Source organism: Phocoena phocoena, chromosome 13 (assembly GCF_963924675.1).
Source record: "Phocoena phocoena chromosome 13, mPhoPho1.1, whole genome shotgun sequence".
In the NCBI taxonomy this organism is placed as follows: Eukaryota; Metazoa; Chordata; class Mammalia; order Artiodactyla; family Phocoenidae; genus Phocoena; species Phocoena phocoena.
This window is the reverse complement of record NC_089231.1, coordinates 52,767,154-52,783,161: the sequence shown is the minus strand read 5'-3', so window position 1 is coordinate 52,783,161 and position 16,008 is coordinate 52,767,154. Positions and strand designations below refer to the sequence as shown.

Genomic DNA, 16,008 nt, shown 5'->3' with positions numbered 1-16,008 from the left:
AAGGATAAATGACTATTTAAAGCAAAAGTAGCAATGTAGAAAGTAAAAATAATAGCAATGTAGTATGGAGTTTCTAACAGGTAGAAGTAAACTATATGTATGTATGACAACAACAGCACAAAGCAGGGAAATGGAAATACACTGTTGTAAGTCTTATACTATGCCTGAAATCACTCGTTATAGATACATAATATAAACCCTACAACAGCCATTCAGAAACATCAAACATCATCACAGGACCCTTTATACCAACGGTTGGCAAACTTTTCCTATTAAAGGCCATATAATAAATATTTTAGAATTTCTGGGCCACATACCATCTTTGTTGCATATTCTTTGTTGTTTTCAACCCCACCCCTTTAAAAATATAAATATCATTCCTAACTTGCAGGCCTTACAAAAACAGGCTGCAGGCCAGATTTGGCTCAGAGTTCACAGTTTGATGACTCCTGCTTCACATTCTTAAAAATTGAGAACTTCTGTTACGTAGTTCTCAATATTTACCGTATTAGAAATTAAAACTGAGAAATTTTAATAATATTCATTCAAAAACAATAAACCCACTTAATGTTAATAACATTTTTATGAAAGATAATTATATTCTCAAAACAAAACTAGTGAAGACTGATATTGTTCTACATTTTTTCAAATGTCTTTAATGTTTGGCTTAAGAGAAAACAGTGGATTTTCATATTTGTTTCTGTATTCAATCTGCTGCAGTATCACATGTCCCACAACCTCTGAAAAATTACTGTACATAATCAACAACAGAAAAGGCAAACAAAATCTTAACGTCAACATGAAAATACATTTTTAAAATATGAAAACAGTTTTGATCTCAAGGATTCCTTGAAAGAGTCCTGGGTACTGCCTGGAGTTCCCGGGATACACTCAGAGAACTGTTACCCTAGAGAAATCATTAAAACTCTGGGAATGGAGGGGAGAATGGAAAATGACTGTTAATGAACACAGGGTTTCTTTTTGGATAATGATATGTTTTAAAACTAGACAGTGTTGATGGTTGCACAACTCTATGAATATAGCAGAACACACTGAAATGAACATTTTAAAGCGCTGAATTTCATAGTCAGTGAATTTTCTCAGAAAACTTACTATAAAAGCATAAATAACAAAACAGAGATAAAGCAAAGTCAGAGATAAACACAAAATTAAAAATAATCAAAAAGAAGGCAGCAAAAGAACAATGAGACAGAAAACAAATAGCAAGATGGTAAATTAAACCCAAACATGTAGATAATAACACTGAACATAAGTGGTCTAAAGGTTCCAATTACAAAGTAGAGATTGTAAGACTGGATAAAAAAGCAAGACCCAAGTATATGCTAACCTAAAAAAATCCATTTTAAACAAAGACACAGATGTATTAAAAGCAAAAGGATGGGAAAATACATGAAACGCAAACAATAATTAAAAGAAATATGGTGTAGCTTTATTAAAGTCAAAGTAAAACTGAGAGCAAAGAATATTACCAAGGATAAAGAGGGACAGTTCACTGTGATGAAAGGTCAATTCATCAAGATTTAACGATCCTATATATGCATGCACCTAATAACAGAACTTGAAAATACACAAAACAAAACTGATACAACTGAAAGGAGACATAATCAAATCCACAATAATAGTTGGAGATTACAACACGCTTGATAAAAGAAGCAGACAGGGCTTCCCTGGTGGCGTGGTGGTTAAGAATCTGCCTGCCAATGCAGGGGACACGGGTTCGAGCCCTGTTCCGGGAAGATCCCACATGCAGCGGAGCAACTAAGCCCGTGCGCCACAACTACTGAGCCTGAGCTCTAGAGCCTGTGAGCCACGACTACTGAAGCCCACGTGCCTAGAGCCTGTGCTCCGCAACAAGAGAAGCCACCACAATGAGAAGCCCGCGCACCACGACAAAGAGTAGCCTCTGCTCACCACAACTAGGGAAAGCCTGCACCCAGCAACGAAGACCCAACGCAGCCAAAAATAAATAAATAAAATAATTCAAAAAAAAAAAAAAAGGTAATGGGTTTGCTACTGCTACTTTTAAATGAATAATATGTTTAATTTCTCAGCCTTAATTTCAAATACAATAAATATCGACGTAACCCATATATATGAAATTCTTTGGGGTTGAAAAATAATTTTTGAGGGCTTCCCTGATGGCGCAGTGGTTGGGAGGTCCATCTGCCGATGCAGGGGACATGGGTTCGTGCCCCAGTCTGGGAGGATCCCGCATGCCGTGGAGTGGCTGGGCCCGTGAGTCATGGCCGCTGAGCCTGTGCGTCCGGAGCCTGTGCTCCGCAACGGGAGAAGCCGCAACAGTGAGAGGCCCGCGTACCGCAAAAAATAATAATAATTTTTGAGAGTGTAAAGAGGTCACAAAGACCAAGAAATCTGAGAACTGCACATGCCAAATGTGCAAGGTTTAACAGTTAAAAATCAATGAGACTAGCCAGATTACCAGAATAAAAGAGAAAAATCATATGATCCTTTTAATCAGCAGAAAAGTACTTAAAATTCAAGAGCCATTCATAACTTAAAAGGTCTTAGTGAACTAGGAAATGACAAAGATGTTCACTCCCACCACTTTCTATTCAATGCTGTACTAGAAGTCCTAGCCAGTAAAGTAAGGCAAAAAAAGAAATAACAGCCGTAAAGACTGGAAAGGGAAAAGTAAAACTGCTTCTATTTGCAAAGAGCATGGTTACGTACATAGAAAACCCAGTGTAATCTACAAAAAAACTACTGGAACTAGAAAGTGAGCTTGGCAAGGTCACAGGTTAAAAATAAACTGTATTTTTATAATCTAGCCATGAACATTGGAAAACAAATTTTTTTAAAGTATCATTAAATAGCCAAGAAATGTTAAGTTCCAGAATCTAACAAAAATCGTGCAAGCTCTCTATACTGAAAAATTATAAAACTGAGCTAAGAGAAATGGAGAAGTACACCTTATTTAAGGATTTCCGTACTCAATACCTTTAAGATGTTCATTCTCCCCAAACTGAACTACAGATTCAATGCAACCTAAACAAAATTCCAGGAGTCCGTTTGCTGGAATTGACTAATTCTAAAATTATAAGGAAATGCAAAGGAGTTAAAATATTCTTGAGGAAACAGAAAAAGTTGGAGAACTTACATTATCTTATTTCAAGACTTATTATAAAGCTTTAGTAATCAAGACCACGTGGTACTGTATAAGGTTAATCAAATATATCAATGAAACAAGAGTCCAAAAATAGACCAACAAATGATTTTCAAGAGAGACTCTGACATAAATCAATGAGAAAAGGAAAATATTTTCAACAGATAGTGCTGGAACAACTGGATATACAGACAGAAATAAAGGCATTTGGAATACATTTTGGGTAATAATTAGGGAACTGCATTATAACTAGTGTTCTTAAGATAATACTTACATTTTTTATTTTGATGTTTCCCCAATCATCATCCTGTTTTAAAGACAAATAATAAACATTTAACCACCCCCATATAATCCAAACATAATCTCAATATCAACTAATTTTAGATTTCTACTTCAAAATAGAAATTGTCTATATGCAGATTTTACTTAAAATTACTGTAATCAAAAGTATTTTTTAAAAAACAAATGCAGTCCTAAAACTAGTAAGTCTAGCAACTGTTCAAACTACATAAGATACAATCTAAAAGGCAGTAAACTTGGCAGCACCAAAAGTACTGAAACACTTGACTGATGACAGATGCTAATTTTTTGCATATTTGGAACCAGCAGAGCTAATAACTAGCATATGTTTGACAAGAATAAAGAATAACTTCAGAAATGAAATAAGGTCTACATAATTAGGGTGATTATATAATTAATCACCCAAATCAAGAAACTCTTGAGAATGAAAGTGCTACTAAAAATTATACCAGGAGAGTAAACCAGACTACCCAAGGCAAACTAACCCTTAATAGTATTTGCTGCATCCACAAATGTTTCTCAAGTCCTACATTTCACATCTATTAATCAATTAACAAATACTTTGACTTCAGTATGTTCAATTTAAATCAAGTTTTTTTTGAAATGCCATGATTGGTCCACAGATATTTTGGCAGCTAAAAGCCCTTCCCTTCAGGGGATAGTCAGTTCCATATCACTCCTTCCTTTTTACCGAAGGTACCAGGCACTCAGTACACCTCCCTTTGGTGGTGCCACTATTTCTTTTTGGGCATCCTGCTTCAAAGTAGAACAGTAAGTTTCTAAATGCCCTTCTCAGTTTAAGGGCTATTACTGCTAATCATAAGGAATGATAATTATAAATGTCTCCTCAAATAATGCCTCCTCCTACTTATCCAAGGTCACACAAAGCTGGGAAATGAACCCAGATCTGCTCGACTTGTAAGTCACATGTTCTTTTGGTGCCTTACTATATGTTACTTAAGCCTCTCTGATGCTCAGTAAAATATGTAAAATACATTTACTTTCCTCATTTTTAATATACATACAGTTGACAACTGAAAACAAAAGCCTGGTACAGAGTTAAGTATTCAGTAAGTGGTAGCTATTAGTCATAGTTTCATTTAATTAGCATTTTTCTGTAATTCTCCACAGTATACCACCAGTACACAGTTCAGCACAAATTATGTTACCAAGTTCACTAATGACCAAAAGCTCATACTGCAACTTGAGGGGAAACAATGTTTCTTCACCAATATCTGTTTTACGGCCCAGCTAACAGGGGTAGCCAATCCTTATCTCTAAAGTTAATTAGAGCTCTTTAGCATTTCACATCTAACTCTTGAAGAAAGTGTATTTTAAAAACTATACTTATGGGCTTCCCTGGTGGTGCAGTGGTTGGGAGTCCGCCTGCCAATGCAGGGGACACGGGTTCGTGCCCTGGTCCGGGAAGATCCCACGTGCCGTGGAGCGGCTGGGACCGTGAGCCGTGGCCGCTGGGCCTGCGCGTCCGGAGCCTGTGCTCCGCAGCGGGAGAGGCCACGGCAGTGAGAGGCCCACGTACCACAAAAAAAAAAAAAAACTTATATAGTATTACAAACAATAATAAAGAAAATACCTTCACATCTTTTCTGTGGCCCTTCATCAATGATACTGGTAAGCTTGGACTCTTAACTGTAATCAATGTGATCATTCCAAGGGAACTAATGGAAAACTTAAATTCCCTCTCTTTTAAACAAAAATTTCTTTCCTCCCATCTCCAGGCAGATATTAGATAGTGACTACTTCTAAGAGAAAGGGGCTCCTTTTAATGGTAGGATGCAAGAAAGGCCAAAGGAAAAATTAAGTTTTCCAGTATTCCAGAACCAGGGCCTTAGTAAATTTGGTACATTCGCATGTATATACAAAAACACATTGTGTAGTAGCCTTTAAAAAATAAATTTACCATACTGTTCCATATTTTTAACAGAGATAAAATTTCTAACCCCATAACTGAAAATTACTAAGGAAATACAAATAGACTTTTTTAGTCTATACAAAATGAAATACTTTTAACACACATTCATAAGAAAAAAATTCAAACACAGATAAATGGAAAGTGCCCCAGTCCCCTGACCCCCAGAGATAATCACTGATAAAATGCATTTTAAAATCAAAATTTTAATGATGCTTTATAATATAGTGTTTTGAAATGGCTACAATGTTCCTTCCTTAAACTAACATGAATAAGAGTTTTAATACCATAGACTATATACTCTCACCAAATAAAAAATACCTTAAATGCTACATTTTCTGGTGCTAGTTATTTTCACTAGTACATAATGAAAATCTGGACTAAATTTTACCTTCAATGTTCCTCCTTTCACCATAACCTTCTGTCTGGCCGGCTGGACTCCAGTCAGTGCAAAAAGCTGAGCCTTGAACACCATCGGAGGTTCATCAGTATTCAGTTCTACACCTTCAAATTTCTCCTTTCCCCATTTCACAGTAACTGCAAACAAACCATAATTTTTTTTTTAATTTACAAAATAACAAGACTTAAGATTTAGAAGATCCTTAAGGAACTATTAGGCTAGTTCTTAAAAGCCAAACTATGTCATTAATCTTTTTACACACCTAAGGCCTACCAAATCAGGAGTGAAGTGAATGCAATAGATCTTGGATAAAATTTAACTGGATCTAATCCAACTTCTCATTTGATAAATATGGAAATTGAGACTTAAAAGAAGCTCACTGATTAATGTCACAAAACCAGTCAGTAAATATACAGGGCTTCTGAATCCTACTCCAATAATATCTGCAAAATATGACCACACTGAAACACTTCCCAGAATAAAGTTCACAGACTTCAGAATGTGTTTATTTAAACAATCATTAAAGTCAGTTGAATATTACATACTGCTGAAATAGAGAGGGGAAGAAAGGCTAGAGTATTTTGAGAAGAAAAAATATTCTTGGGAAAATAAAGCACACTGAAAACAGGTTAAGGAATATAGATCCTGGATTATAGGAAGAAAGGTGTAGAAGAACTGAAAGGTCTGCCTCCTGAGCAAGAGGTGGTCAAATATTAAGAAGAATCCAAAAATATAGCTAAATTATTAAAAATTATAGAAATCCTACTTCACAGCCATTCAGATGGCTACAACAACAAAACCACAGAAGATAACAAGTGTTGGCAGGGATGTGGGGAAATTGGAACGCTTGTGCATTGCTCTGGGAATATAAAAATGGTACCGCCACTGTGACAGAAAGTATGGTGGTTCCTCAAAAGTCAGGCATAGAATTACTACTATGTGATCCAGCAATTCCATTTCTAGGTATATACCCAAAAGTATGGCAACCAGGGAATCAAACTGATATTTGTATACCCATGTTCCTAGCAGCATTATTTCACAATAGCCTAGAAATGGGAGCAACCCAAGTGCCCATCAACAGTGGTATATACATACAATGGACATTAATCAGCCTTAAAAAAATAATGGAATTCTGACACATTCTACCACATGGATGAACCTTGGAGACATTATGCTAAGTGACACAAGCCAGTCACAAAAGGACAAATACTGTATGATTCTACTTATGTGAGGTACCTAGAGTGGTCAAATTCCTAGAGACAGAAAGAAGAATGGGGGTTGCCTGGAGGCTGGGGGAAATGGAAACAGGGGTACAGAGTTTCATTTTAGGAACGGGAAGAATTTCTAGAGGTGGGTGGTGATGACGGCTGCACAGCGATGTGAATGTACTCAATGTTAAAAACTGTGCACTTAAAACTGTTTAAAACTACACTTTATGTTACATATATTTTACCACAATAAAAAAATTTCAATCTTATAAAATAGCTAACTTTTGAAATATGTTAACATAAACAAACTAGGGAATTCCCTGGCGGTCCAGTGGTTAGGACTCCATGCTTTCACTGCCCAGGGCCTGGTTTCAATCCCTGGTCAGGGAACTAAGATCCCACAAGCCATACAGCACAGCCAAAAATAAATAAATAAACAAACAAACAAACTCACTCACTCAAGGATGTACATAGTTTTTTCCACTGAAAACTTTATACCTACTCAAAATGAGAATCCCATAATTAATAGTTGTCTAATTTCTCTGATTACTAAAATCAGAATATAAAAAAGTGACCCTGACTCCAAATCCCTATTCTTTCACTAGTTCAATTAACGTGTTAGCGTTCATTCAATGATAAGCCCAGTAACAAGGATTAGGGAGACTCTCTGTGAACTCACAGTTTAATAAAGGAGAGAGGGAAAAAGGTTAAAATAATTAAAAATACAATATAAATATTACAAATGCTAGAGTAGCACAGTGGAATGCTTCATGAGGGAGGAAGGATTCTGAGAAAGTGTTAACTGTGAGTTACCACTATCAACTTTGAGTCTCAAAGAAAAAATCAGGTGTTAGCCAGAGAATAAGAATAAAAGTATTCTTGGAAAAGACACTCAAAAGCATAAAGCAGCATGGTGTCCTCTGAGATACAAGAAATTCCCAGAGTGAAGGGGAAGCAGCTGAAAAAGGAGAAACTGACCAAAGATCAAGTCAGGGAAGATAACATAAGTCATGTTAAAACATACAGGCTTTAGGTTGTACAAAATGTGCAGCCCCTGAAAGGTTTTCATAAAGGCCACTTTGGTCTGGTTTGACCATTAGAACACTCTAGCAGCAGCAGAGAAAATACTGGTTTGAAGGGGGAATGACTACAATCATTGAGACAAACCAGAAACATATAACGATAATACAAACAAAAGAGAGAGGACTAAATCAAAACTGTATTAGAAATAATGAAGACGAATCTATCTGAAATTTATTTAGCTGTGTCACCATGGGCAAGTTAAACTTTTTGCTTACCCATAAACCAGGGGTTCCCAACCCCAGGGCCACGGACCATACCACACCATGGCCTGTTAGGAACCGGGCCGCACAGCAGGAGGTGAGCAGCAGGCGAGGGAAAGAAGCTTCTTCTGTATTTACAGCCGCTCCCCAGGGCTTGCGTTACCGCCTGAGCTCCGCCTCCTGTCAGATCAGCAGCGGCATGAGATTCTCATAGGAGCACAAACCCTACAGTGAACTGCGCATGCGAGGGATCTAGCTTGCACGCTCATTATGAGAACCTAATGCCTGATGATCTGAGGTGGAGCTGAGGCAGTGATGCTACCGCTGGGGAGCGGCTGCAAATACAGATTATCATTAGCAGAGAGGTTTGACTGCACAGAGACCATAATAAATCAACTGCTTGCAGACTCATATCAAAACCCTATCAGTGAGTGGGAAGTGAAAACAAGCTCAGGGCTCCCACTGATTCTGCATTATGGAGAGTTGTATAATTATTTCATCATATATTACAATGTAGTAATAACAGAAATAAAGTGCACAATAAATGTAATGTGCTTGAATCATCCCGAAACCATTCCCCCCCAACCCCTCCCCGGGACTGTGGAAAAACTGTCTTCCACGACTGGTCTCTGGTGCCAAAAAGGTTGAGGACTGCTGCCATAAAGGAGAATTATACTAGTACCACGGGACTATGTTGAAAATTAAAACAAAGCAACATGTATAAAAAACATTAGCTTTGGGCTTCCCTGGTGGTGCAGTGGTTGAGAGACCGCCTGCCCATGCAGGGGACACGGGTTCGTGCCCCGGTCCGGGAAGATCCCACATGCCGCGGAGTGGCTGGGCCCGTGAGCCATGGCCGCTGAGCCTGCACGTCCGGAGCCTGTGCTCCGCAACGGGAGAGGCCACAACAGTGAGAGGCCCGCGTACCGCAAAAAAAAAAAAAAAAACAAACAAACAAAAAAACATTAGCTTTGTACCAGACAAAAAAGTGTTCGCTAATTTTTACAGCACTTCTTCTTAAACACTTAAGTGTCTGGACGTTTAATTTTCTATCAAAACTTATGACAGTACTTAAGATGCTCTTGTTTTAATACAGGGCTTTTTGCAGAATCTGAAAATACAGATTCTCAATATGGAGATGTCAAAGGAAGAAACCTTAGAAATCTACTTCAATTCCCTCATTTTGGAAATGAGGAAAAGATCTGATTAAATATTTAAGATGGAACTCTATTTCTAAGATAGAAAGTTTGGTGAGTACAGGCATTTTTTGAGGGGAACAAACTACCTGTGTGTGTTTAAGTATTAGCATACACAGGTATTTACCGCCACTACTTAATTAATGCCACTTAAATTCTATACTGCATAAACAGAATATTTCAAGTACCATTCTACTGTTCCATTGTTGTGGCCTTAGAAAAAGAGGTTGAGCAATCATTATTAAAGCATTTGGGGACACACAGTTTTGAGGGCATTAGCCTGCTGTGGCCCCCTTTGCCTGGCAAAGCAATAAAGCTATTCTTTTATACTTCACCCAAAATAACAAACAAAAAATCATTATTAAAGCATTCAAGATTCTAGAACATCAAGAATCCATGTCGAGTTTAAACATTATTCTGTTTGATGTCATTCTTTGAAAACGCTGAATCTTCAATAAAGGAATTATGATAGAGTGTCAAGGATGGCCAATGAATCACACATCCATAGCCAACTGGAGCCACCACATACACTTTAGGGGCCATTTTGAATTACACTAGGAGACCGCAAGGTCCATTAACTCAGTAAAAACATGATCCCTGGCCAACCCCTTAGACTGCCATCACGCAAAAAATCCCTGTCAAACACCAATCAAAAGGAAATGATACCCGCGACCATTTGTATTCCTTTACCTCTCAAAGCTAACACTGTGCTTCGGACGCAGAAACACAAAACAGTGTTTGATGAAATGAAAATGAAGCAAAAAGCTCGCAATCTGCCTCGGGATAAAAATGAAATTGGTACAAACGGGGTGGTGGCAGCAAGGGGTAAGCGAAGGGAGGCTATGGAGGGAAACCCCCAGAACGAGGGAGGAAGGAAGGCTTAACCTCACATCTCTGGTCCCTCCATCACTCCCTTACCGAGGCTTCCCCTCCTGGCCGCTCCCTTCCACGGCTACAGCTACCCCTGAAGAGGTTCAGGAAATGCCACTGCACCTCCAGCCTGGTCCCTGCTGCCCCGGGACACAACCTCACCCTACCCCGCACGCGAGGACAGAGACAGAACTATTCTGCAGAGTCACCACTCAGAGGGGCGGACGCTCGCTGCTTCCCCACCTCTCCTCTGGCTCCCACCCCACGCACCCGGCGGCCCAGGAGGGGCACGGCTCCCTCGCGTTGCAAGGCCCGGAACTCGCAGGGAGAGAGAAAGGGGCCAGGGTCCCTCCACGCCGCGGAATCCCCGCCCCGTACTCAGCGGGGCACCCGCCCTGCAGGCCAGGCCTACACAGAGGCCTAGCCCCGGGCGGGACTGCGGAGCACGAGAGGAGGAGGGCGCTCACCGGAGTAGAGCGGCATGGCAGGGCGCGCTAGGAGGCGGCGGCGGCGCAGGAAGGCTGGGCCTGGCAAGAGCGGCGAAAGGAAAGGGCCGCAAAGAAGCTGTGGCGGCGGCCGAGACGGAGGCGCGGTAGTGGCGGCAGACACGGTGCGACAAGAGCCTCATTCAAACCGGCCACTGGCGATGACGCAGCAACACGCCGTCCGCCGGCCGAGCCACGGGGCGACTGAGGGGAGGAAGCGAGGCGGGGCCTACGGGTGGAGAGACAAGGGAGGTGGGAGCGGCCGGGTGCCCGGGGCCCCTGTGCTTCACAGGTGCGCGCCTGCGCACTGCACCCCGTCTGCGCCCACCGGCTCCCAGCCCCGCCCGGCTGCAGACACAGCGGGAACCTAGTGTCCCAGCCGCAGCCACTTAGGAGGTCGTTCACCCCTGTTTCCAAACGGTGGGGCAGTACGAGCTGGGGTTTTATTCTCTGTTAATGTAGGCTGGAGAAGAGCCTTGCTCCGCCCCTCAACTTGGTCTACTTATTAATGAAAATGTCTAGGCCTCCCATTCAGGATTTTGCAACAAAAATAAACATCAAAATGATCTGAATATTTCAGAGATAGGTCTGTCTTGGTTGTATGTATTACTGCTGTTTCTAACACCTGTTCGGACCCTAGGTTGGCTCTAGTAAAGGAGCAGATAACAGCGCCCTTGACTGCCCCATGGAAGTTACGTGCAGCCCTCCACTTAATTGTTTTGGACCTGTTTCCTCAGCCTGGTAAATGAGGAAGATAGACTGGAAGGTTTCTGAGGCCTTTTTCAAACTCTAAATTGTCACAGCTGACATCAGTTTAAAACTTTCTAGATGAGTTAGAAAGGAAATAGAACCTGTAAATGAACGAAGGAATTCTGAAAACGTGGAAATTAAAATTGAGGTGCTTTCTTGCCTAATATAGAGGTTTTATAATGATCACCTATACTGCAAACGAGGAGTTGAAACTGTCCCTATTTCAAAATTAAATTGTCCATATTTTAAAACAGTGCAGCCCATAGGAGAGTGAGTTTTATCAGTCTACATCAGGAGTCTTACTCACCCTTCACTACTTCATTATTCAAGGCCTATCATAAAAATATGATCCAAAATGTGATCAAAATAACACAAAGATACGCAGAACGTTATTTAAAGTAATATGTGTAATATTAAGTGGAAAGAGTATATTGGATTTATTGAGTATATCGGATTTATGCAGGACATAAAACCATTTTTCATAGATTCAGACTTCTTAAAAAAATTTTAACATCTTTATTAGAGTATAATTGCTTTACAATCGTGTGTCAGTTTCTGCTTTATAACAAAGTGAATCAGTTATGCATATACATATGTCCCCATATCTCTTCCCTCTTGCATCTCCCTCCCTCCCACCCTCCCTGTCCCACCCCAGACTTCTTTTTTTAATTGAAGTATAGTTGATTTAAAAGTTGTGTTAGGGACTTCCCTGGTGGCGCAGTGGTTAAGAATCTGCCTGACAATGCAGGGAACGTGGATTCGATCCCTGTTGTGGGAAGATCCCACATGCCGCAGAGCAACTAAGCCAGTGTGCCACAACTACTGAGCCTGCGCTCTAGAGCCTGCGTGCCACAACTACTGAGCCCACATGCCTAGAGCCTGTGCTCCGCAACAAAGAGAAGCCACCACAGTGAGAAGCCTGCGCACTGCAACAAAGAATAGCCCCCGCTCGCCACAACTAAAGACCGCACTCAGCAGCGAAGACCCAACACAGCCAAAAATAAATAAATAAATATTAAAAAATAAAAGTTGTGTTAGTTTCAGGTGTACAGAAAAGTGATTCTATATATTCTATATTATATATATATACTTTTTCAGATTCTTTTCCAGTGTACATTACAAGGTATTGAATATACTTCTCTGTACTATACAGTGAGTCCTTGTTGTTTATTTTATGAATAGTAGTATCTGTTCACCTCAAACTCCTAATTTTTCCCTCCCCCCACTTTCCCCTTTGGTAACCATTATTTGTTTTCTATGTCTGAGTCTATTTCTGTTTTGTAAATAAGTTCACTTGTATCATTTTTAAAGATTCCACTTATAAATGATATCATATGATATTTGTCTTTCTCTGACTTACTTCACCTAGTATCATAACCTCTAGGTTCATCCATGTTGCTGCAAATGGCATTATTTCATTCTATTTTATGGCTGAGTAGTATTCCATTGTATATGTATACCACATCTTCTTTATCCATTCATCCGTTGATGGATATATAGGTTGCTACCATGTCTTGGCTATTGTAAATAGTGCTGCTATGAACATGGTGCATGTATTATCTTTTTCTCCAGATATATGCCCAGGAGTGGGATTGCATGATCATACAGTAAGTCTATTTTTAGCCTTTTAAGGAACCTCCATACTGTTCTCCATAGACTGCACCAATTTACACTCCCATCAACAGTGCAGGAGGGTTCTCTTTTCTTTACACCGTCTTTAGCATTTATTATTTGCAGAATTTTTGATGATGGCCATTCTGAGCATCATGAGGGAATACCTCATTACAGTTTTGATTTGCATTTCTCTAATAATTAGTGATGTTGAGCATCTTTTCTGTGCCTGTTGGCCATCTGTACGTCTTCTTTGGAGAAATGTCTATTTAGGTCTTTTGCCCATTTTTTGATTGAGTTGTATTTTTGGTATTGAGCTGTATGCGCTGTTTGTGTATTTTGGAAATTAATCCCTTGTCGGTAACATCATTTGCAAATATTTTCTCCCATTCTGTAGGTTTTCTTTGTGGTTTGTTTGTGGTTTCCTTTGCTGTGCAAAAGCTTTTAAGCTTAATTAGGTCTCATTTATTTCCATTACTCTAGGAGACAGATCCAAAAAACTATTGCTGCAATTTATGTCAAAGAGCATTCTGCCTATGCCTTCCTTTAGGAGTTTTATAGTATCTGGTTATTTTAAAAAGCAATTTTTTTTTTTACTTTTTCTTTCTGATATTTCATTGTTAGTGTAAAGAAATGCAAAAGATTCCTGTATGTTAATCTTGTATCCTGCTACCTTGCTGAATTCATTTATCATTTCTAATAGTTTTTGTGTGGAATCTTTAGGGTTTTCTGTATAGAGTATCATGTCACCTGCATATAATGAAAATTTTACCTCTCTCTTTCTATTGGATGCCTTTTATTTCTTTTTCTTCTCGGTTTGCTGTGGCTAGGATTTCCAATACTATGTTGAATAGAAGTGGTGAGAGTAGGCACCCTTGTCTTGTCCCAGAATTTAGCAGGAAGGCTTTCAGCTTTTCACCGTTGAGTATTTTGTTGGCTGTGAGTTTGTCATAAATTGCTTTTATTATGCTAAGATTTGTTCCCTCTATACCAAATTTGGTGAGTTTTTAATCATGAATGGATGTTGAATTTTTATCAAATGCTTTTTCTGCATCTATTGAGATGATCATGTGGTTTTTGTATTTTCTTTTGTTGATGTGCTGTAACTCATTGATTGATTTGTGTATACTGAACCATCCCTGTGACCCTGGGATGAACCCAGCTTGATTGGGGGTATGACCCTTTCCATGTGTTGTTGGATTTGGTTTGTGATTCAGACTTGTTTTGAATCTCATTACTAGCTGTGAAACCTCTGAGCCCCAGTTCCCTGATCTATAAAATGGAGATAAAATGTCTACATTATAGGATTGTTGCGAGGATGAAATAAGATCCTGTACTGAAGATACTTAGCACAGGGCATTGCACATAGTGTACAATAAATGATAGCTATTTCAGATTACACAATAAAAACTTGAGAGGGGGTCTTCCCTGGTGGCGCAGTGGTTGGGAGTCCGCCTGCCGATGCAGGGGACACGGGTTCGTGCCCCGGTCTGGGAGGATCCCACGTGCCGCGGAGCGGCTGGTCCCGTGAGCCATGGCCGCTGGGCCTGTGAGTCGGGAGCCTGTGCTCTGCAACGGGAGAGGCCACAACGGTGAGAGGCTCGCGTACAGGGGAAAAAAGAAAAAAAAAAAAAAAACTTGGGAGGGATTTTGTAGGGTGTGGCTCGAGTAGAGGACTATGGGTAGCTTTATTCTCTACTTTCCAAATGTTCAGTAATATAGTTCTATAAAATATATCTTTAAAAATATACTGGGGGCTTCCCTGGTGGCGCAGTGGTTGAGAGTCCGCCTGCCAATGCAGGGGACGCGGGTTCGTGCCCCGGTCCGGGAAGATCCCACATGCCGCGGAGTGGCTGGGCCCGTGAGCCATGGCCGCTGGGCCTGCGCGTCCGGAGCCTGTGCTCCGCGGCGGGAGAGGCCACAGCATTGAGAGGCCCGCGTAACGCAAAAAAAAAAAAAAAAAAAAAAAAAATATACTGGATAGGTCCTCAGTGGGAAACTCTTTGCTGCCCTGTGAAGTTGAGAGTAAGGGAGGCCTAAAGATGGAAGGATGCCAGTGCTTGTCATATACTGTCTCTCATTGCACCCTGTGCTTTCCCTCTAGTAACTTTCATCATGTCTGTTCCTTTAACGTCTGTATTCCCTCGACCAAACTATAAACAGGAATTGTGGCTATCTGGCAGGTACTCTGGAATTATTTGATGCTGTGAGAACTGGAATGTGAGAGAAAACTATTTTGAGATTACTTGTTGTGTACATGACCAGGGAGTCTTCTAGACTAACTTTGTTTTCAACATACACACTCCCAACTTTTGGTACAACTATCTTCTAGCCTCATTGGGGGATCTGGGAATTTGAATTTAAGACAAATGGGGCACAGTGAGGATGTGGAACAGTGCTAGCACTGAAAGGAAGCATAAAAGGAAATTTGCATGGCTGGTCTCCCTGGATGTCAGCAAGAGTTGTAGATAGCAGCAACCTCGCCCCATGTCTCATACATTGCTAAGCCCTGGTCTGCAGGTGTCTAATGGAGAGAATCTTCTGCTTAAGATTGACTTCTTTAAATAATGAATATATTGGTAATATCTTAACCTGCATGTCTATAAATAAATAAACAAGGTCTCTAAAAGGTGGCCAAATACCAGAAAGGTTTTTAGCTGGTGAACCACCTATGGTTTATTGCTTAGAATGCCCCCTCCTTATCTGGCCAACAGAAATCCTATGCATCTTTCAAGTCTCCATTTAATGCTAACTCCTTCATATAAACTTCAAGCCTACTTCTATAATTACCCCTTTCTTTCAAGTAGCAGCATCGTAGTTGTTTGCTCTT

At 40.2% G+C, this 16,008-nt stretch overlaps 1 protein-coding gene across 2 annotated transcripts in view; it reads right to left on the bottom strand.

The window, feature by feature from the left end:
- The window catches only part of USP14 (ubiquitin specific peptidase 14), a 45,177-nt gene extending 34,044 nt beyond the window's left edge, over nt 1-11,133 (bottom strand). The window contains exons 1-3 of one of the 2 annotated variants that reach the window (XM_065889647.1): nt 10,800-11,133; nt 5,767-5,912; nt 3,420-3,452 (exon numbers count right to left, since the gene is read on the bottom strand). In XM_065889647.1, the coding sequence (XP_065745719.1) occupies nt 3,420-3,452; nt 5,767-5,912; nt 10,800-10,815 (195 nt within the window). In that variant the 5' untranslated portion in view covers nt 10,816-11,133. The remainder of the gene's footprint in view (nt 1-3,419; nt 3,453-5,766; nt 5,913-10,799) is intronic. The other variant, XM_065889648.1, reaches the window with a different exon arrangement.
- Nucleotides 11,134-16,008: the final 4,875 nt, after the last annotated feature.